Consider the following 23,442-nt stretch of genomic DNA (forward strand, 5'->3'; position numbering starts at 1 on the left):
CTTGCTGGACTTTCCTGTGCGCCGCGAAGCCTTCTTCACAACAATGGAACTGCTCTCCGAGAAGTTCTTGATGATCTGATAAATGGTTGATTTAGGTGCAATCTTACTGGCAGCAATATCCTTGCATGTGAAGCCCTTTTTGTGTAAAGCAATGATGACGGCACGTGTATCCTTCCAGGTAACCATGGATGACAGAGGAAGAACAATGATTCCAAGCACCACCCTCCTTTTGAAGCTTCCAGTCTGTTATTCGATCTCAATCAGCATGACAGAGTGATCTCCAGCCTTGTCCTCGTCAACACTCACACCTGTGTTAAAGGGGGAATTACTGACATGATGTCAGCTGGTCCTTTTGTGGCAAGGCTGAAATGCAGTGGAAATGTTTTTGGGGGATTCAGTCCATTTGCATGGCAAAGAGGGACTTTGCAATTCATCTGATCACTCTTCATAACATTCCGGAGTATAGGCAAATTGCCATCATACAAACTGAGGCAGCAGACTTTGTGAAAATGCATATTTGTGTCATTCTCAAAACTTTTGGCCACGACTAATATTAACCATTACAGGTGGATGGAGGGACATTTCTCAGTTGGGTCCAACTGTAAGAGGTTGTGTAAAGGTAGAATTGAGGGCAGACATTGTGGTTTTTGTACAGTCTTGAATACCTTTTTGCAAACGTTGGGATGTGGCGGGGGGTTATGTGCTCATAGAGAAAACATGGCAAAGTAAAAAATTACATTTTCTGTTTACTTCTCCACAGAGAGTTGAGGCGCTGAGCCCATTTCAGTGACACACTCTGGTGAGTTCACTCTCGTTGACTTAAATTGGCCTGAATCTGAAATGATTCTGCCATCTTATCTGATTTTGTATAGTTACGATTCAGTAATTCCCTTCTCATCTCTCTCCTCCCCACAGAGATACAGAACTATAAAAGGGTAGGAAGAGGAGAGAGATGAGGGAAAACAAGATCCTCTGCAGAGCCATGACTTACTCTTTCAGTGCTGTCGACTTTAACCAATGTGACAGGTGCATGGGGGATCTATCAAACAGAGCCACTGTGTGTGAGTAAGCAGGGATTGTGTGTATGTGTGAAGCAGGACTGGAGTGGAGAAGTGGAGTGGGGGTCCTCTTGGGGGTAGGGGTAGATTTTGGGGGTAGAGGTAGTTTTTGGGGGTTAGTGGGAGGGTCCGTCACTCCTCCACATACCAGGCAGCACTCAGAGGCAGACTTTTTTGGTGGTTTGAGGGGCGGGGGAGACGCCTTGTCCCACTCCCAAAACGCCATGGAGTTCTGCAGGACTAGACACCCCTCTACCTGCTGAGAAGTGGTACGGCCCAACCCCAACGCACAGGACCCACAGAAAAGACAGGAACGAGAAAAGAAAGGAAAAGAAGCACCATGCACATGAACGCACAGGACATTCAAATAATAGAAACTAAAAAAACTAAGAGAAGTTAAAGAGAAAACAAGCTACAGAAACAAACATGACATCAGTTAAGACAAGGACGGACAGGCTTTGAAAACGGAAGAAGAACCAGAGGAAGAGGAGAGGATGAAGAGGGAGGACGGTGTGTCGTGTCCGTACCTCTTTGAGGTCGTTATCTAGAGTCAGGTGTTCTGTTTGTTGTCTGTGACGGTCTTTCCTACGCTGAGCCGTAGCAGTACGATTGGACCACCTGCTGACAGACATAACACTGTTAACCACATAAACATTTATATAGACTCTACTCAACTACATAATAAAAAATAAAAACATTCAGCAAAAACAACTAAAACAAAAAAAACTACATAATACAGATGGAAAATTGGTAATAAACACTTGTTAACTTGGACTACATCACCATAACACAACTGTAACGTGCTCAAACCATTTCCATTACCATTTTTTCCAAGAAACAATGGCCGTCATTGGTTGGCTCTTCGGTAATGCCATCATATACTCACTTGTTATTGGTGGGTCCGACTGAGAGCACGTCAGACTGCAGCTTGGGGAAGAAGCCCTGTTCATATTTGCCCTGTCCAATCTTCATATCCAACAGGTGGGGGTGGATGGCTGTGTGGTCGATCTTCATCAGCCGCTGTTCGATGGCCTGGGCTGGGCAGGGAGATCAAATCAACAGGGGGGATTTTGAGTAAGGCCTTCTTTTGGTATAACCACTACTTGAGAATACATTTAGTACAATGCTAGGACTAAACCTTTTGAGTTGACTTTGAATGAAAAGAGACACCCACACAAGCTCCCACTCTTGTGCTCCTCTAAACAAAGCTTGGCAGGTCATCAAAGCATAGTGTTTGTTCAATTCACTACAGGAAATGCTGTACTGCGGCCCTTTCCTCCTCCCCTCTCCCTCATTATCTATAAACACCCCGCTCTCTTCATCTCACAGCTTGCTCTTTCTTTCTCGGTCTTTCTGTTTGCTCTCCAAACCTACCTCCTTCTCTAACTGTTTCCTTTAATGGACACAAGGTAGAGAAAACAGACGCAGTACGACTCAACCCAAACCAACAAGGCATCCGTCAATTAACCTCTGCTCACGGGGATAAACAGCGCATCTGTTTGGCGAGGTAATTCTTTACATGGCTCGTATCAGATATTTTGGTTGTTGTCTAACAAAACCCTCCGAATGTATCTTCCAATCTCAGTCCTCATTGTTTGTCAGACAGGAGAGAGAGGAGCACCGGAGTGACTGAGGGAAATTAAGTAGAATAGAAGAGTTTCTTTTGTGTGTATAATTGGGGAACTGCACGCGCCACCACCTCTGAAAGAGCTCCCCCTGAACAATTAGGCTTTTACAGAACCCCTTCCATTAAAGTCTGCCAGGTCAGACCCTGCCAATTGACTCCACCTATACCTGTACCACGGACGTGAGCATGCACGCATGCACACACACACACGCACACACCCCCTATTCATTGTCTGTGAGAGTGTCTGGTCAGGTCTTTTTTTAATCTTAATTAGTACCCATTTGGCTTGCCCTCGTTAAGTCTCTGCTGCGTAGGCAAAAGGAAGTGAGGAAGCCAGACTCAGGACTGACTCAGTGGGGTAGGGGCGGCGGGAGTGTTTTGGGGAAGTACTTGTGTGTGTGCGTGTATGTGTGTGTGTGTGTGTGTGTGTGTGTGTGTGTGTGTGTGTGTGTGTGTGCGCGCGTGAGAGAGAATGAAAGAAAGAGAAATAGAGCATAGAAGAATGAGCTTTGTGGGGTGAGGCTTTCTTTGAGACAAAGACAAAAAGGCAGAATAGGCCAAGGGGAGCACCTGCTGACTGGAGAGAAGTCTGCTGTTTCCAATGAACACATGAAAGAGGTCAAGAAGGAGAAGAGGATGATGAGATGGAAAGTAATAGGATGGATGTGTAAAGCATCGTTGGTATGCCAGCCAGGCAGACAGACTGATAGAGACAGCAGTCATCCACAGCATGCTGATCAGACAGACGGCGCAGGAGAGGACATTCTAATTCAAGTCCAAACTTTCAATTAGTCCTTCTCCTTATTTCTCTGTTACCTACCAAAGACTCATCTTAAACGACTCTAGATTTGTCCTTCAATTCCACCTATCCGTCTCTGTCGATCCCCCCCCCCCCCCTCCCCACTCACTCCCTGCTCTCTTCTGACTCACCCGACTCCTTGAGGACGGTGCACCTCTGGTAGTTGGAGGATCGCAGACTTGGGGCTCTAACATTGTAAAGACGAGCTTTATCGATGCGTCCGTCGAACACGCGGAGCAGCGGCTCCTTCTCCTCCCATTGGGACATGATCTTGTTGTCGATGAAGGTGGCGAACATCTGGGTCTCGATGAAGTGGGACAGGAAGGGCAGGTAGGGCTCCGGCTGGTCAGACAGGAAGGATGCCTGGAGAGAGGGGAGATCTGTTAGTACAGACACAGATACATTGACATGCATGCACTTGCAGGGAAAGATATGAAGACAAATACTAGTAGGTAGGGAAAGCAACAAATGTAATTACAAAATGATATAGGTGCACACAGGGATGGACAGAAACTACAAAATACATTTACAAAATACCATAAAGATCAATGTATCAAAATAAACTACAAAATACTTGTCTTTTGAAAAGTATTTGATTAAAAATACATGTATTTTGAAATACATTTACTTACTATAACTGTGTTATGTTGTTGTTTATCTACCTTAGTTGAATGCACTGACTATAAGTCACTCCGGATAAGAGTGTCTGCTAAATGACCAAAATGTAAAAATGAACCAAAATGAACTGCAAAGCACACTGGGTATATTTATTGGCCTTGCTTCGGGGTGGAGATCCTTAAAATACTACTCAGCATGCTTTTTAATAGTTCATTAGTTCATAAACATGTATATTTAGTTCATTTAGAACGCGAGCTTATCACACCATAGTGACATCAAAGGTGGCCACAAAATCGTGAACAGCTATAAATAAAAAGGTATAGAAAAGTATTTTGTACTTTGAAAATACAAATTACAGCTCTGGAAGTATCTTGTTACAAAATACATTGCCTTCAGAAAGTATTCAGACTGTTAGGTTACAGCCTTATTCTCAAATGGATTAAATCATTTCCCCCCCATCAGTCTACACACAATACCCCATAATGACAAAGTCAAAACAGGTTTTTAGACATTTTTGCTAATATATATATTTTAACTGAAATATGACATTTACATAAATATTCAGACACTTTACTCAGTATTTTGTTGAAGCACTTTTGGCAGTGATTACAGCCTTGAGTCTTCTTGGGTATGACGCTACAACCTTGGCACACCTGTATTTGGTGAGTTTCTCCCATTCTTCTCTGCAGATCCTTTCAAGCTCTGTCAGGTTGGATGGGGAGCGTCACTGCACAGCTATTTTCAGGTCTCTCCAGAGATGTTAGATCGTGTTCAAGTCCGGGCTCTGGCTGGGCCACTCAAGGACATTCAGAGACTTGTCCTGAAGCCACTCCTGCGTTGTGTTGGCTGTGTGCTTAGGGTCATTGTCCTGTTGGAAGGTGAACCTTCTCCCCAGTCTGAGGTCCTGAGTGCTCTAGAGCAGGTTTTCATCAAGGATCTCTCTGTACTTTGCTGTGTTCATCTTTTCCTCAATCCTGACTAGTCTCCCAGTCCCTGCCACTGAAAAAGAAATCCCCACAGCATGATGCTGCCACCACCATGCTTCACCGTAGGTATGGTGCCAGGTAATCCCCACAGCATGATGCTGCCACCACCATGCTTCACCGTAGGTATGGTGCCAGGTTTCCTCCAGACGTAAGGCTTGGCTTTCAGGCCAAAGAGTTCAAAAACTCGAAGCGGGATGACGTGCCTTTTACTGAGGAGTGGCTTCCGTCTGGCCACTCTACCATAAAGGCCTGATTGGTAGAGTGCTGCAAAGATGGTTGTCCTTCTGGAAGGTTCTCCCATCTCCACAGAGGAACTCTAGAGCTCTGTCAGAGTGAGCATCGGGTTTTTGGTCACCTCCCTGACCAAGGCCCTTCTCCCCCGATTGCTCAGTTTGGCTGGACGGCCAGCTTTTGGAAAAGTCTTGGTGGTTCCAAACTTCTTCCATTTAAGAATGATGAGGCCACTTTGTTTTTGGGGACTTTCAATGCTACAGAATTGTTGTAGTACCCTTCCCCAGATCTGTGCTTCGACACGATCCTGTCTTGGAGCTCTACGGACATTTCTTCGACCTCATGGCTTGGTTTTTGCTCTGACATGCATTGTCAACTGTCAGACCTTATATAGAAAGGTGGGTGATTTTGAAAATCATTTCCAATCAATTTAATTTACCACATGTGAACTCCAATCAAGTTGTAGAAACATCTCAAGGATGATACATTGAGTCTCTAAGCAAAGGTCTGAATACTTATGTAAATAAGGTATCCGTTTTTCATGTTTAATGCATTTGCTAAAATTTCCCAAAACTTTTTTTGCATTATAATTATGGGGTATTGTGTGTAGATTGCTGAGGATGTGTATTTATTGAATCCATTTTAGAATAAGGCTGTAACGTAACATGGAAAAAGTCAAGGGGTCTGAATACTTTCCGGAGGCACTGAGTGTAGTTCAGCCCAGTGCAATACAATTAACTAAATACTCAGAAGTAATTGAACTACATATTTCAAATACAAATAACAGAAATACTGCCCAACTCTGGGTGCACAGCACGTAGCATAAACACACAGCAACCAACTCTGTTTTCTGTCTGCTTGCTGATATGAATGTATTTCCCCAGTGATTTTTTTGAAATGCAAACATTGTTATTGCCAATACCAAGTCTTAACAGCTCCAGCTGTGTTTGTCTTACTTATTTATCAAATGGAATATTTTCATAGTGGACGGGTTTCAGGAAAGAATTTAATCCAGCATCTCACAAACATGGTAATGCCCCAGTGGACTTCCACTATCACACAACACAGGCCTCAAACAGCCCGTTACATCAAGATAAACCGTGTGTGTGTGTGTGTGTGTACATGTCTCTGTGTGTCAACCCATCACCTTATCAAAGTTGTGCATCTGCTCTCGGTTGGTGAGCCAGGACTCCAGGTCCGGAGCGCTTTGGATGACGAAGGCCTCATAGTCCGCGAACATTGTGGTAAACCTGCTAGCGAACACCTCCCTCAGCTGTACATTCAGCTTAGCGTTCCTCAGCTCCTCCTCTTCGACTGTCGTCCTCCCCCCCTGGCCCTCTCCCTCACCCCCTACCCCCCTCAGGGCTTCCACACGGACCCCCGTTCTCTTAGCCAGAGCCTGGAGTCTTTCCAGAGTAGCGTTCCCTTGGAGAAGCTCCAACACAGCTAACTGCTCCCCGCCTAGGTTCCCATTCCTCCCATCGTCCTCTAGCTCCCTCAGGGCCTGTTGGCTCTTCAGACCAGGGTGACGGGTAGAGACGGACCCAGGGGTGGTGGTGGTGGTGGTGGGGACAGAGGTTGGAGGAGCGCCCCCCACTGGGGATATTCCATAGCGGAGGAGGACTTCACTGAGCTCCTGGATGAACTCTGGTTTGTTAGGGAACTGGGGGAAGTCCTCAGGCAGCTCGATGCAGTGGTTGTCAATGTCCACGAAGCACAGGTTAGCCTGTTAGGAGAGAGGGAGGTTTGGAATAAGATGAAAGATTATACAACAATTATAACAAAGCTATTGCTCAATGAATAGAAACTCAGAGAGAGGGGTGTGTTGGGGTTGAGGAATGGACATGCACAGATTGAGTATTGGGTAACTGGGTCAGTATGTGATTGACATGAAAAAGAGATTGTCAGTAATAAACCCAAATCTGACATAATTGAGTTACTGTGACAAACCACCAGCATTACGACATAAACCCTGTGCTCAAGGGTAGTGTGCCAGACAGAAACAAATACACATGCTTGCACACCAATCACAACCACAATTCACATAAAATCACACATACAAATTCAAACACACCTACCATCCCTGGTGTCTTACTCTAACAGACAAAGCAACACACTCAAAAACCAACCACAATGACAGCTTACAGTGGTAGAAACGGGGCTTACAGCCTTCTCTCCCCAAGCCCCAGTCTAATGTATTACACTGCCACTCCAGCTCTATAGCACTCCTCCATCTGAGACACACAGGGGAACAATGATACTGTACACACACACACACACACACAGTGTATACTTCCAGGCTCTACTGTCCCTGTGGGAGGATGACTAGGAGTTACTGTACACCTGAATACATGACATTAGCATTTACTGTCTGGCATCTGAAACGCTGGGTTTACTACCAATTGACTATAGTTTAATAACAGCATTTGCTAGGCTCCAGATGTGAATTTCAAAACTCAACATTTTCTTCTCCATGTATTTCTGGGTCCAGGTTTGACTCATGTGCATGGCTCTGTGAGGGCTGCATCAGCTGTCTGTGCACAGATCTGACCTGATGTGGATTGGCCTAACGGAGGTTTATTTAGGTAGCGGAGAAGACTGCAGGCCATCCGCCTGATTTAGGAGCTGCGGAAAAAGGAGCACGCACCCCGCTGGGTGATTGTACAGGCACACAATGTTTGGCCTAGTTTCGGTTAAAAGCCATGGGTTCCTCTCGCATTCAATAGAAAGGATGGAGGATCAAGAGGGACAAAATTACATGAAACTGTTGGCATTCATGAGTGTGTGCATGTGCATGTACTTGTTTGGTATTTTCTATGCAAACATGACTAATATGATTAGGAGACAAATTATTGTTCTGCCATTTGAAATGGAAATGAGATGAATTCTTTCTACAGAGCCAGGGTTAAAAAAGGCAAGTCATTCATTCATTCACATCCTCTCTCTTTGATCCTTCCCTTCTTTCCGTTTGCTTTCAGCTCCTCTTTCATCCCTCCATTTCATCCTCCTCACTTCAAAAGAATCAATCAGAAAATAGAGATTTTAAAATTAAAACCTTTGGCACCGTGTGATCTTTAGGGGAGGATCCGGAGGAACACAGGGGGGCAGAAAATTGGATTGTGAGGAGGCAGGAGCACCAGGGAACGTCGTCGGATGCCGCACTGACTCGGATAATTACCATGCATACGGAATGGGACAGATTAATGAGCGGTGGGGGTGGGAGGGAGGGAGAGCCCTGAAGCTGGGGATCTCTTTGGGACGTTCCAGACCATTAGGAGTCTTATCTCGTCCCCACACACACATGCTGTGCACCGAGGGTTCCATCGCTTTCACTGTCGGAGGAGGAGGCCGCTCAAGCTGGGAGGAGGGACGAGGGAGAGGGTATAGACACACACGATCCCAAAATCCACTAAGCCGTTCTAGAGAAATGTCCGTTTGAGTTCCTTCCACACAGGAGTAATCGGGGTCTACGCAAACACATTGGGCTGTGAGTGACAAAACCAATAGAAGTATCTCAGAGAGGTTTAGTGCTTTCCAACAAACTAAAATTAACTTCTAATAAACATTCCTCCACAATAATAGTCTGAAAGCGGCATTTTTCCACTTCCCGCTCAGTCTGAATAGAAGCCAGGTTGTCTGCCTGTGTGGGTGGGAGGCTCATTGTGCAGAGTCAGGGTTGGATGGCCTTGGACAGTGTGCATTCAGCAACAATGAGCCCTTACTGTAACTGCCTATTGTGTGGAGACACACACTTACAAATAAAAACAGACCCATTCGCAGTTGCATACACACACACACACACACTGACACACACAGTAGCCCATACCTCCTGTGGCAGCTCTAGTTTGGAGCGGTCGGTGCCCTCCTTGGACTGCAGGCCCATGAGGTAGGGCACGGGGGCATCCAGGAAATGCAGCAGTGAGGCGGGTAGGATGGGCACGTAGACATGCTGCCACTGGAACGGGAAGAGCAGGGTGGTGATGCCCTCCGCAACTGTCATCAACCGCTGGTAGTCTGGAGAGAGGTAGGGTGAGGGAAGGAAGGGGGGTAAGTTGGGAGGGGGAGAGGTGGTTGAAAATGAGGGGTGGAGTGAGTGATTGGGGGGGGGTAATAAAAAGGGAGATGTTAGAAAGAAGAAGAAGCAGAGAATCACTTTAAATCAACCAATCAAAATTTAATCTGGGGGCAATACGGGTGGAATTCTGTTTTGATGGATTCAATTTAAAATCACCATTCTCTGTGTGTGTGTGTGGGGGGGGGGGGGGGGGTTCGTGTGTGTTTGCCTGCAGTGTCTCCTGTTTCTGATTAAAGATTAGGACCAGTGATCTCAGCCTGGCTTTGCTATTGAGTTTAAGAGTTATAACATCAGATACGAATAAAATGATCAGACCATAAGCCTGACTGACCTCCATCATAAAACAGCAGCACGCTGCACCAATTTATCCACTCAACCCCTCTCCCTCCACCCTTTCCTCCATCCTTCACTCGCTTTCATGCTCACCGCTGCTCAGGCACAGCGGTTCTGTGTACTTTCATTCAAAATGCGTTACACTTTTCAAGGTCGACAAAGCATTAAACAAAGACCTAGCCAATTTACATTCTACAAGAGAACTAGGGGACCTGGCATGTTTATATTGCGTGTGTCTGAGAGTCTGTGTGTGTGTGTGTGTGTGTGTGCATCTACCTTTCCTCAAAGTCCGTCTGCAAGTGACCACTTTGTCACTCAGATATAAATACACACAGACCATCGCATGCGAATCACACACAGATGGACGCTCTCCTACAGACACATGGACAGACACTAATTTGCCCTCTCTCTATTCCCAAATCAACCCCCCCCCCGGAACACACATATAAGGACTCAGGTAATATATTCCAATACAGAGCATGGATCCAGACTGGCTACATCTTCTCTCTGTCCCTGAGACCATTGGTCGGTTACTGTGTATTAGACAGAGCAGCTGTAAGGCTCCAGATGCTCTTTCAGAGAGGTGACAACAGCTCGACTTTAGCATCTCCTCCTCTCGGTCTCATGTGTGACTAATCATACTAATAACACGCTAACACTAACGCTGTGGAGAGAGCACACCAGACCTGGCCATTAATCAGTGTGTGTGTGTGTGTGTGCACGCGCACACTGCAGGAGCACCTGTGTCCATTAGCCACTGTCGGCGACTCGAATTCTCAATTTTGAGGCCTGGCTTCAAACAAGTCATTAGGAACAGGACAGGGGTGCTGGCAGGCGCAACTGTAATGGACGTTATACATTTCAGACTGAAGAAGGGCATAACTCACCCCACCTGCCACCCTGCCTCCCGTGGAGATGACTCGTAGTGATGGAGCGAAGGAAGGGGGTCCGGTGTGAAAAGGTGTGTGTGTGGGGGGAGGGGCATCTGTAGGGGCTCCAACTTATAGGATATTTATGAGAAAACTAGAAGACGCACATGATAGATAGGCGTAACAATACCCCGATAAAAGACTTGCGCCACAGGACACGCAGAAAATGGAACGAGAGTCCTCCCGAAACCCTGTGAAGGTGTGGTTTGAGAATCACAGTCACGCATTGTATAAGATTGGATCTCGGATAAGAAAAGGGAGACAGAGAAATGAGATGAAGAACAACACACAGAGAAAGTATGGTAGCGAAAGAGCGAGACGGAGTGAGAAAGAGTGGGAGAAACCGAGAGAAAGACAGAACTAAAAAGAGAGTGTGAGAGTTGGTGAGTAAACTTGCGAGCTCAGCTGTGGTGCACTGCACACCCACACACTCGTACAATAACACACTGACCGTACACAAGCCAAACCCCTCACACTGCAATACTCAATTCTGTATGAGGGGAAACCTAGAAGAGCTGCAGATAACTTGGAACTTTTACATGGCTTTACTAAAGGAATGCATACAAAAGGAAACTACACAGCACACTAACACCCATGTATTTGTATAGCATTTGCCCTTCGGCTTCTAGTCTACCAAAGAAATGCTGGCAATAATTTTACCGGTAACTACTTCAAAGTGCTGCCAACAACCAAGGGGTCAATTGCTTGAACATGCCTTTTTGGCATTCCCTGTGGGAAACCAGTCTCTCTCTGAAATAAACCAAGCAATTAGAGCCACAACAAGGGAGATAAGAGCCCCCCCAAAAATGAGGATAACCCAGTTTATTACCAAATATACTCTCACAAGCCTCTGCGTGTCGAGGGTTTTTAACTTGACACCGCCTGCTCTGTGATGCAGCGACCGAAAGAGTGATTCTTATTAAAAGGATGGTTCATGGTACTTCACTCACGTCTCAGCAACTCTATCCCCACTTTCCTTCCCCTCTCATCCACGGTTATGATCGTATTATGTGAAGTTTATCCCTTTATTCAAAACGATTACGCTGCGTCTCGACAGACTTCATTAATACATAAGCCGTGATGATTTGACACCAGCTCTTCCTAATTTAATATTCAACCCGTCAGAAGTCAGACTCCAGTTTTCCCCAACACGAAAAACATCAAAGCACCCTGCAAAAGCTCATAGGGGGTGAGGGGGGGATAAGAGTGGGAAAAAAACAGAATAATATTATTCTCTCGCCCGATGTTGACCTCAGCTGAACTACGGTGGGGGGTGATTTCAGGCAGAGATGAGAGCGTTCAACTCTATTTTGCAGGGCCGTTAAACTTTCACAAGACCTTCCAATACTGCTTTCCAATGGAGGTTTACGTGTAAAATATTGTATATTATTGCTTGATAAATAGGGGAATGCATTGCATTGTCAACATCTGTCGGTCATTCTGCACCTGAACAACCCACTGTTCCTAGGCCGTCATTGAAAATAAGAATTTGTTCTTTAACTGACTTGCCTAGTTAAATAAATAAATACAAATGTTGATCACAATGCTTGCTGAGGCCAAGTGGAAAATGCGAACGGAAGAGACAAAGATCGGCATCTGTGTTTCAAAGCTGAACATATGACACGAGGCAACTCATAGTGAAACTGTCAGTCATTGGGACTGGTCCCTATCAGACACAGTCTCAGAAGGGAAGAGACAAGCCAATAATGGTAAACAGAAACCAGGTGCACTCCCAGCACAGAGAGAGGGGAGAAGGAGACATGGTGTAAAGTCCCCTCATTTTCATACGAACAGTATGCGTTTGAGCAACCACCAATGCAGCGATTTTTCTGCTATTGAAATCCTTGGGCGGGCCGCCTAAGTGTTTTTTCTGGTCGCCTAATTTTCAGGATGGAAAAGCGCTTTCAGTGTCGACTAAAACTAAAAGACTAAAACCAGATATAATGTATAGAAGAAGATAATGGGACCTGTTTATTTTGTATTCGTTATATAATCTTACAATCTTACAACTAACAATCACCAAAATAAAAGTCTGGGAGAATTGAAAGATCCCTAAAGAATTGATTTTAGCAGTATACATTTTAATATTATGTTTGAGCAAAAGAAAACAGCATTAACCATCACTAAATGCATAGAAATGCAGGAAATTTGCTTTAAAACCAAAAAAAAGTTCTCAGCTCTATGGTAGAATATGTTGAATCACAGGAAATGTGCTTTAAAACCGCAACCATTTCTCTCAACTGCATGTCAACTTGTGTAGAATTGCAGGAATTTTGTTTTTTTTATTACAAAAAATGCTTAGCTCCATGGAGAAATGTGTAGACTTGGAAGAAATTTGCTTAAAAATGCCAAAGTCTCTACACTGCCAAGACAGGGCCTCAAAAATTCGCTTTAAAACTGCGCCCCTGCCACACCCACCACCTAAACCCATTTTTGATCAAGAAAAAGACCCTGGAATGACTAAAATAGTGATTAATCATATTATTAATTACATCTCAGACCCATGCCCTCCACTGAGCTGCGGGATTGGACTAAACGCCTGCCTGCCACTTCCTTCCCAATGTGCCCTGGTCAAAGATAGTCCACAATATAGGGAATAGGGTGCATTGGGACCCATCCACAGAACATGTTACAGATGCAGTTTCCGTGCATCAACCCTTCCATGAAAGCGCCTCCAGGCAAATCAAGCACATCGTTTTTATTATAGAGGAATTAGAATGCCGTTTAGCAGCCGTGTCGCAGGGTAGGAGCTAAATGGGATGCCGCCAACGCTTCCCGGTGAAAAATGAGGAACATTAAAACGTTACAGGAATGTTTTTTTCATTCGGAATGAGAGGTTATTCACTCTGTTTCCGTCTGACAGTTGGTTTAATAAATTAAACATGGGAGATCATTTCTCATCAAAGGATAGACGACAGATGAGTGGAGATGGATGGGAGCGGAGGGGTGGATGAGGATGAGAGGAGTGGTAGGAGGCGGGAGAGGCCCGTCTCTGTCGTTTTCTCTCAAGCAGACAGAAATGGCATGGTGCTAGTAACAGTGGAGTCCCTTTGTTTGACTGCCATCAACTCAACTAATGAACTCCCATGCATTACAGATAATTACATTAGCGACATTAAACTCCATCAATTCTAAAACAAATCAAGAGCCACTTAGTGGAAACTCGCAACCCATTAATTCATTAGGCAAGACTACTTTCCATTACAAAGGACGCCAATGGACCAGAACCACGCAATCAAACATTCAACACACAAGAAGCTCTCTCAATGTCTCTTTCTCTGCAACAGTCTTCAGCCAATCAGATAATGGCATCCTGAAGTTTAGTCTACTGTATTCTACAGGGAAGTCTATGGCAAATACAGTCAGTCTTGGCCTGACGTCTACAGACTACTGTCTGGCTGTTGGTCCGTTGACTGACCATGCTTCCTAATCCTGCTGCTGTCCAGTCAGTCAACCTACATAGCTCCAGTCGCAGGGAGAGGAACGGCACTCTACCAGACCCAGATTACATTAGTCTAATCCTAAACTCATTTGGGCCAGGGAGTCAGGGGCAGGACCACAGATGACACCCCAGTAATGACACAGCCAGTCATGTTCCATTGGCTCCAGCTGAGGGGATGTGTTGAGGAATAGGGAGGAATGACTTATCCGAACCATCCCCCAACCTGGTATCAGTCATCACCATACCACCTGGCTGGAGAAGCAACCCCCACTCAACAACCTGCTGCCAAGGAATGTAGAGGCAGAGGAGTGTGTGTGTGTGTGTGTGTATGTATAATAAGCATCTCTTACCCTGTGAGTAGAGCAGAATCTGCATCTCAAGCAGGGTACAGTTGAACAGCTGCACCAGGTTCTCTACCCCCAGCAGAGTGAAGGTCTGGCCCAGAGGGAAGTCAGCCAGAGGCAGCTCCCCGGGCCCAGGACGCTGACACACGATGGGCTCGTACACCCCGTGGAACTTCAGCGAGCGCCCCGGGGGGGGCAGGGGCACCTCGTACAGGATGTTGTGCACGTAGCTTTCCAGGGGGAGGGGCGGGGGCGAGGCGGCTGTGACGGCCCGGTGCATCTGGGACAGGAAACGGCGGCAGGCGTGCATGAAGGGCATGGGCGTGATCAGACACAACGCCTTGGAGACGTAGAGGGTGTCCCGCGATGCGTCGTAGCCGCCGCACGCCGCCGACCGGCACGAGGAGGAAGATGGAGAATCTGCTTCGTCGAGGCTGCTAGCCAGAGAGTCCATGCTGGAGGAGGAAGAGGAGGAGGGGGTGGCGGAGGAAGGGTTCTCAGCCTGGTGCATCTGGTAGAGGGTCTGCATGGCCGAGCAGATCTGAGGCGACGTCACCTCCTCGTAGAAGGTGTGGACGAAGCCGTAGGTGCGAGAGCCGTCCTCCCGCGTGATCAGGAATGAGTGGAACTGGGGCTCGCGGCTGTCTGCCTGTGTCCTGAACGACAGGCCTTTGGGCATACAGAGCTACAGAGAGAAAGACAATAATGATGATTATTAATGTGGTATTAATAACTGAGATAGTTGACAGAACCAATATAGAGGCCTTACATATGAAACTACTGAGACTGCACGTACCAGACTATGTGTGTACCAGACTGTGTTGGTGTGTGTAAATCTACATTCATGTGTATGTGTGTCGCATCTCTAATCAAGTCAGCATAATCTGCTTTGATAGCAGCCCAGTCAGCAACACAGCAGCCAGCATGAAATAAAATATGGTTGATTATCATTATGTTGATTTGCAGAGCTGAGCTGAATACAAAAATGCATCATAACACACACACACACTAACCCATGTCGCTAACACAGATAAACAAGGAAACAGGCACAGCCCTGTAGTTGGCCAATGTTCTGTTCGGAATGGATTATAAGAGTGGTGAGTGAATCATGGTTTCAACTGATCACTACTGACAAGAGAATCACTCCCACACTACCTCAATCTGTCTGTTCTGTGTGGAAACCGAGAGGCAAATGAAAAACATCCGAAATGCTGCATTTTCTCCCCAGAAATGAGATTCTATACGCTCCCAAATCAAATCCTTCTCGCCCATTAAATATCATGAAAGCATATGGATCAAGGAGAAAATATTCCTCCATGGAAGGGAGGGGGTTGAAACCTGTTAAAGATGACAAAGGGATTCTAATATCCTTTTGCAACAATTGGGCCCCATCTGTGCTAATGAGCGACGGAGTTGGTCCCATTAACCTGCACATTTTCGATCTACTGAAGGTTGAAACCGTGGAAACATCAATATCAACAGGCAGTCATCAGTACAACTCTGCATGTTGGAGAACATTTCCCTAAACCAACACTGCTCTGAAACACATTATACAGTATCAACAACTCAACACTCTCTGACATGTTGCATACAAGTGACTCCGTAGCACAGCGGCTTCATCTAATCCCATTGACACACTTCCATTGAAGTCTCCCTCAAAACTCTCTTCCTGTTCTAACAAAGGGAGCAGAAACTGTTGACTGTTTACAGTAAAGGCTCCAGGCTTAAATGTCATCCCACCCTCCTGTCTACCGTAACTGTGTCTGGGGCCATCAACCTGGTCCTCAGCTCTGTTAGGCTCAAAATGACTTCCGATAGACATTTTGGAATTCCTAGCAGAACATTTCACAGTATTCTTGGATAATCCCAGGTAATGTTCCCATGGTGTTAAACTATCCCCTTATTCCGGCACGGACACAGGAATTGTGGGGGTTCTGGGTGAATGACGCACTGTTGATTATGAAGCAATAAGCTCAACAAACTGAAACACATACACATTCATACTCTCTCTCTCACACACACACACACACACACACACACACACACACACTCATGCATATCCTTGGCCATTCTCTCACACACACACAGCTCTCCTTATTCTCACACACACACTCATGCATATCCTTGGGCACTCTCTCACACACACAGCTCTCCTTATTCTCACACACATACTCATGCATATCCTTGGGCACTCTCTCACACACACAGCTCTCCTTATTCACACACACCTGACTCAGGGCCCGATTAACAAGAAAATCAAATTAGTGCCAACATCAGACAGACAGAGCGATGGACAGAGCGACGGACGGACCGACAGACGGAGAGATAAATAAATAGAGGGAGAGATCAAGGGAGAGATAAATAAATAAATAATAATCGAGGGGGGATTTATGAGAAAAGGATTGGGATGAGAGAAGCAATCATCAGAAGGGCTTTGTTGCTAGGCCCAAAGGGGCAGGAAGCATGATTACACTAAGGTCACCCTATGGGTAGAGAGAGTAGAGATGAGAGAGGAGGGGAATGAAGGGAGAGTGGGAAAGGGGATATGGATGGTGAGCGGGATGGAGATACTATAGATATGAATAAAGGGGGTTAGGTTGAGGCAAGCAGGGAGAGGGCTGAGATTCATAATGGTTCTGCTATCGAAGCCTTCATAGGTGCACTTCAGACCTGGACATGCTTGTTCCATTTCAGTCCTGGAACACACCGCACAATGGGCCATCGTTTCCATGCCGACGTAAGCGGAGAACCCGGTGTTAATAATTCATAGGTTCTGACGCCAGTGTGTGACGTAATGGCCAGCACCAACGGAAGAATAGTGACCTTGCATCACGAGAGGCAACGGTCAGCCGACACCCAGCGCTTCCTGAACCTCCTCTATAGGGACTTGAGGGACAGGTAACGAGGTCAGCTACCTCTACTGGGGCTCAATATGCTGGGCTAGGCAAACACACACACACACACCACAAACATATGATCCCTCAACCACATACACGTCAGTGGACCCAGATCATTGAGCGACAAGTCAGCGGGACCTTTGGCATTCCCTTCCATGACAGGCCTTGAGTGATTCAATACATGACTAACGTCGTCTTCTGGTTTGTCATTTCCTGCAGTGTGTGGGCTATTTAAGCAATCAGGCCCGAGGTGGTGTGGTATATGGCCAATATACCACGGCTGTAGGCTGTTCTTAGGCACGACGTTCTTAGGCACGATATATTGGCCATATATTACAAACCCCCGAGGAGACTTATTGTTATTATAAACTGGTTACCAATGTAAATAGAGCAGTAGAAATACATGTTTTGTCATGCCCGTGGTATACGGTCTGATATATCATGGCTTTTAGCCAAATCATAATTCAGGGCTCAAACCCAGTTTATAAAATCCAATAAAGCACAATTTCATCATCACCATCTTAACTTTTCCCTTTTTTCTCATGAATGCAGATATTTGACAATATAAAGCTTTGTCTTATCAGATATTCCCTCCACAAAAGTTACTTTCCACCCTGGCACGCTTCCCCTCCCCTCATCCCGTCAACACGAAACAACTCAATTTAAACTGCGCCTCCCGGGTGCAGTGGTTAAGGGCGCTGTACTGCAGCACCAGCTGTGCCACCAGAGACTCTGGGTTCGCGCCCAGGCTCTGTCGTAACCGGCCGCGACCGGGAGGTCCGTTGGGCGATGCACAATTGGCCTAGCGTCGTCCGGGTTAGGGAGGGTTTAGCGGGTAGGGATATCCTTGTCTCATCGCGCACCAGCGACTCCTGTGGCGGGCTGGGCGCAGTGCACGCTAACCAAGGTTGCCAGGTGCACGGTGTTTCCTACGACACATTGGTGCGGCTGGCTTTCGGGTTGGATGCGCGCTGTGTTAAGAAGCAGTGCGGCTTGGTTGGGTTGTGTATCGGAGGACGCATGAGCCCATGAGCCCGTACGGGAGTTGTAGCGATGAGACAAGATAGTAGCTACTAACAATTGGATATCACGAAATTGGGGAGAAAAAAGGGGTAAATTCCCCAAATATATATATATATTTTTTTTTAACCCAAACTGCAGCAAAGCAGCCAAAGTCCATGTAGCGCCTGCAACCCCCCCTGGGTAAATCCATAGAGACAGAAGGGATTTGGTGCCTTCGCCCCATTATCCAGGATACCCTCGAGAGAAGGCACCGCATTGTGTCTTAATCATGGGCCTCTCTACTCCAATGGTGTGTGTGTGTGCGTTGTTATTTCCTAAAGCATTGGTTGGAATAATCCTAGCATGCCCTTCCTTTCCCCTGTAAACAATCTAAAAGGCCTTTCAATGCCTAGTTGGGGTATTGTTAGTCAATAGCTCCCGTTTATCCTCTACCTGTTCCCCAATAAGGTCCCTCCATCCATTCCTTCCTCCAACCCAGTTTGGTTCACTGCTGCCCACTCATTAGATAGAATAGAGCCTGTTTATTGTCCTTCTACTCCCCTCATTCAGGGTTAAGTAGGTTACTTTCTAAATGTAATCCGTTATGGTTACTAGTTACCTGTCCAAAATTGTAATAAGTAAAGTAACTTTTGGATTACCCAAACTCAGTAATGTAATCTGATTACTTTCACTTTTGGATTACTTTCCCCTTAAGAGGCATTAGATGAAGACAAAAAGGATCCATCAAACACATGTAGTGTGTCATCATAGTGGTCTCTGACTGTGGTCAGACTTGCTCATGTGGAACAAACTAAAACACGTCCTGTTTTTCAATGCTGAATTGAACGTCACTGAGAAAACAGAAAAGTATCGATGTATTTTTTCACAAGCATCCTTTCTGAATTAAAAAGTAATCCAATAAGTAATCTAGTTTTTCAAAAGTATCTAATCTGATTACATTTTTTTTGCCAGTTACATAACTGATAGTTACAGTATAGTTACAGTTTTTCCGTAATCAGATTACATGTAACTGATTATAAGTTATCAGCTACCCCCCAAACCTGCCCTCATTTCTCCAATATGGTCCCTCCATCCATCCATTCACCACTCAGTTTGGCTCAGAGCTCAGCAATGGTTCACCCACCATGTTGACAGCATCCTGGTCGAAAGGGTTCCACTCAACATTCTCAGGGTAGTGGGCCAGGACTTTAGACTTAAACGTCCTCTTCAGGGGGCTCTGCTCAAAGTTCTCCCCTAGAGAGGGAGAGAGAAAGAGAGGTCAAGTCTCTGGACAACCAAGTTGACTAACTAAAGATATTGGTGTGTGTCAAAGTGTGTGTGTGTGTGTGTGTGTGTGTGCATAAGAGGGGGATCAAAGATCATCATAAGGGAATACAAGGAGGAAGAAAACAAGAATGAGCACAGCTGTATATTGCACAGCATTCTGGGATATCTCAGAATGCTGTCAACAGATGTGCTACGAAGCTTTCCACTTCCCCTTCCCACACACACACAACAATAAATATTTCCCTTTGCCGGCCTTTCTTGTTCTGGTTCCCCTCACTTTGCCAGCCTCATGTGTAAAACAGCAAGGTGTAGTGAACAACACATCTACATCATTAATCCCCAGCCTTTATGCTAGGCTGCTAAAAGCTTCAGTGCTTCAATGCTTTAATGGGGCAGCAGTGTGTCTAATGGAGTATAAGCAGGACCATGTTGGCTCATGTGTCAGACAGCTGCACTGACTACAACATCAGGTCCACTGAGCAAGGAGCAGCTGGGACCGTGTCATTAGCTTAGTTTAGCTAAGCAGTAATAAGATGTGTGCAATCGAGTCATATCCATTTCCTTCACTACTGTGTGCCTTCTCTGAAGCTTCCTAGCATGGAATCAGATGACCTAGTTACTACAGACATTGTCTCTCTGTTGGGGTTCAATACCAAAACTAACAAGCCATAATCATGATTGTCCAACTGTTGACTGTTGCTTCCAATCAACTCTGTTTACAAAGAAGTCTCAGTCGGCCATTAAATCTTAGTGCTAATCCAGGCACATTATTTATTTAACTGTGGGTGACTAGGTCTCCAATACTACAGCAACAAAAGGGAGACCAACCCCCACTGATTTCAGACAAGTGAAAAGAACCGTTAGATGGGCCGGGTCGTATCGATCATGATGACCGTTTCCGCGCCTTTTGATGATACGAGCGAGGTCAGAGGGTCGTGGAAGGATGAGGAGGACGGAGGGAGGAGCAGAGTGATTGTTTTAAATGTAACACAATGAGTGGTCTCCATGGCGAATGCAACTATCTCAGATCAATGTAATGTGTTTTGCAGAGATCGTAAGATGAATAGTCTATCACCATCAGTAAGAACGATTGGAAGGTTACAGTGTTTACAACACAAGATGTACATGTTGTTGATTTAGTTTGCTGTCGTAGTGGGACAATCTCGTGGACAGTTACCATTGCAATCTTCTTCTCCTATACTAGTAAACAAGGAAATGACATACACACACAAATGGTTCGTCTCCAGAGTGTGAGAGCTGTGTGGGGGAGGAATGATGCGAGATGGGGACACACTGCTGAGTTAATGTAAGGAGATGGAAGAGTAGAGATGTCAGACAAGCCTTAACCTGCACTGCTTTGGCGGATACTGATGGCTGACGTGAGCTAAGGCTTTGGTTAACGCTTTAGGCATTAGTGTTATTGTATCAGTGTGTGTGGGTGTGCGATAAGAGATGAATAATGCCTTGGGAAGTTGACATTTTGGCAGCGTTGGTGAACACTCTCCCACTCTGTCATGTAGAGACTAGAGAAAAAACAAAGGTTACAGCTGGATAACCTCAGTCCTCCCGCGGGATGTCTCTCTGTGTGTGTGTGTGTGTGTGTGTGTGTGTGTGTGTGTGTGTGTGTGTGTGTGTGTGTGTGTGTGTGTGTGTGTGTGTGTTAATCATTGAATTTCCAACACTAGACTTTCCAGATATCCTATGCTAAATGGATGGCATGTCTTTAGCATGTAAACACAACGCCAAGACGTTCATCTGCTGTTAAGCACTCTGCATCTGCTTTTCTCTCGAAATACACACACTATCCTGCCATCTCTTGCCTAGGTGACTTGTGTGTTGCAGTGCCAGTTGGCTAGCTCCTGGTTTCTGTGTCTGTGTGGAGGTGCAGTAATCTGAACTGGCAAATTAAGGATGACTAAACTCTCTTGAGGCCCTTAGCTGAGACAAACAGGAGTGGACAGGACAGAGAGGAGAGGGCCTAAGCCTCTTTCCTCTCTAATGACACTCTCTCTCTTACTCATTCTCTCCATCTTGCTTACTCACTCTGTCTCTCAAAGTTAAACTAGGACACACGTGAAATAAGGGAGAGAGAGAGAGAGAGAGAGAGAGAGAGAGGAGAAAGCCAAACATCCACTCTCAAAAACAACAGTGAGAGAAGAGAGAAATAGCCTGGTAAAACTCTTTCATAAGAGAAAGAGGATGAAGGTAAAAATAGCCCACTTCAGAGGAGAGTGACTGATTCAAATAACAAGCTCTGAGAATCTGACCCACATACAAATGACCGGGGAAGGGTCGACCGGAAGAGAGAGCGAGATATATATGGAAAGATAGATATGGAGAGAAGGAGGGTCTGAAAAAGGAGGGCGAGATGAAGGAAGAGGAGACACTATGCAAGTTAGTATGTGAAGGGAGATAGGGGACACTATGCAAGTTAGTATCTGAGGGGAGAGAGGAGACACTATGCAAGTTAGTATCTGAGGGGAGAGAGGAGACACTATGCAAGTTAGTATCTGAGGGGAGAGAGGGGACACTATGCAAGTTAGTATCTGAGGGGAGAGAGGGGACACTATGCAAGTTAGTATCTGAGGGGAGAGAGGGGACACTATGCAAGTTAGTATGTGAAGGGAGAGAGGGGACACTATGCAAGTTAGTATGTGAAGGGAGAGAGGGGACACTATGCAAGTTAGTATGTGAAGGGAGAGAGGGGACACTATGCAAGTTAGTATGTGAAGGGAGAGAGGGGACACTATGCAAGTTAGTATGTGAAGGGAGAGAGGGGACACTATGCAAGTTAGTATGTGAAGGGAGAGAGGGGACACTATGCAAGTTAGTATGTGAAGGGAGAGAGGGGACACTATGCAAGTTAGTATCTGAAAGGAGAGAGGGGACACTATGCAAGTTAGTATCTGAAGGGAGAGAGGGGACACTATGCAAGTTAGTATGTGAAGGGAGAGAGGGGACACTATGCAAGTTAGTATGTGAAGGGAGAGAGGGGACACTATGCAAGTTAGTATGTGAAGGGAGAGAGGGGACACTATGCAAGTTAGTATGTGAAGGGAGAGAGGGGACACTATGCAAGTTAGTATGTGAAGGGAGAGAGGGGACACTATGCAAGTTAGTATGTGAAGGGAGAGAGGGGACACTATGCAAGTTAGTATGTGAAGGGAGAGAGGGGACACTATGCAAGTTAGTATGTGAAGGGAGAGAGGGGACACTATGCAAGTTAGTATGTGAAGGGAGAGAGGGGACACTATGCAAGTTAGTATCTGAGGGGAGAGAGGGGACACTATGCAAGTTAGTATGTGAAGGGAGAGAGGGGACACTATGCAAGTTAGTATGTGAAGGGAGAGAGGGGACACTATGCAAGTTAGTATGTGAAGGGAGAGAGGGGACACTATGCAAGTTAGTATGTGAAGGGAGAGAGGGGACACTATGCAAGTTAGTATGTGAAGGGAGAGAGGGGACACTATGCAAGTTAGTATGTGAAGGGAGAGAGGGGACACTATGCAAGTTAGTATGTGAAGGGAGAGAGGGGACACTATGCAAGTTAGTATGTGAAGGGAGAGAGGGGACACTATGCAAGTTAGTATCTGAAAGGAGAGAGGGGACACTATGCAAGTTAGTATCTGAAGGGAGAGAGGGGACACTATGCAAGTTAGTATGTGAAGGGAGAGAGGGGACACTATGCAAGTTAGTATCTGAAGGGAGAGAGGGGACACTATGCAAGTTAGTATGTGAAGGGAGAGAGGGGACACTATGCAAGTTAGTATGTGAAGGGAGAGAGGGGACACTATGCAAGTTAGTATGTGAAGGG

General features: G+C 45.9%; 1 protein-coding gene across 10 annotated transcripts in view; it reads right to left on the minus strand.

Moving 5' to 3' along the window:
- The window catches only part of LOC109896301 (DENN domain-containing protein 5B-like), a 70,159-nt gene that overhangs the window by 13,875 nt on the left and 32,842 nt on the right, over positions 1-23,442 (minus strand). For 3 of the 10 annotated variants that reach the window (XM_031831838.1, XM_031831841.1, XM_031831840.1), the window contains 8 exons: positions 19,486-19,595; positions 14,449-15,127; positions 9,146-9,333; positions 6,467-7,045; positions 3,616-3,847; positions 1,945-2,095; positions 1,586-1,679; positions 1,207-1,317 (listed from right to left, as the gene is read on the minus strand). In XM_031831838.1, the coding sequence (XP_031687698.1) occupies positions 1,207-1,317; positions 1,586-1,679; positions 1,945-2,095; positions 3,616-3,847; positions 6,467-7,045; positions 9,146-9,333; positions 14,449-15,127; positions 19,486-19,595 (2,144 nt within the window). The remainder of the gene's footprint in view (positions 1-1,206; positions 1,318-1,585; positions 1,680-1,944; positions 2,096-3,615; positions 3,848-6,466; positions 7,046-9,145; positions 9,334-14,448; positions 15,128-19,485; positions 19,596-23,442) is intronic. The other 7 variants (XM_031831842.1, XM_031831847.1, XM_031831845.1 and 4 more) reach the window with 3 other exon arrangements.

The sequence above is a fragment of the Oncorhynchus kisutch genome, linkage group LG9 (genome assembly GCF_002021735.2).
Source record: "Oncorhynchus kisutch isolate 150728-3 linkage group LG9, Okis_V2, whole genome shotgun sequence".
NCBI classification, from domain to species: domain Eukaryota; kingdom Metazoa; phylum Chordata; class Actinopteri; order Salmoniformes; family Salmonidae; genus Oncorhynchus; species Oncorhynchus kisutch.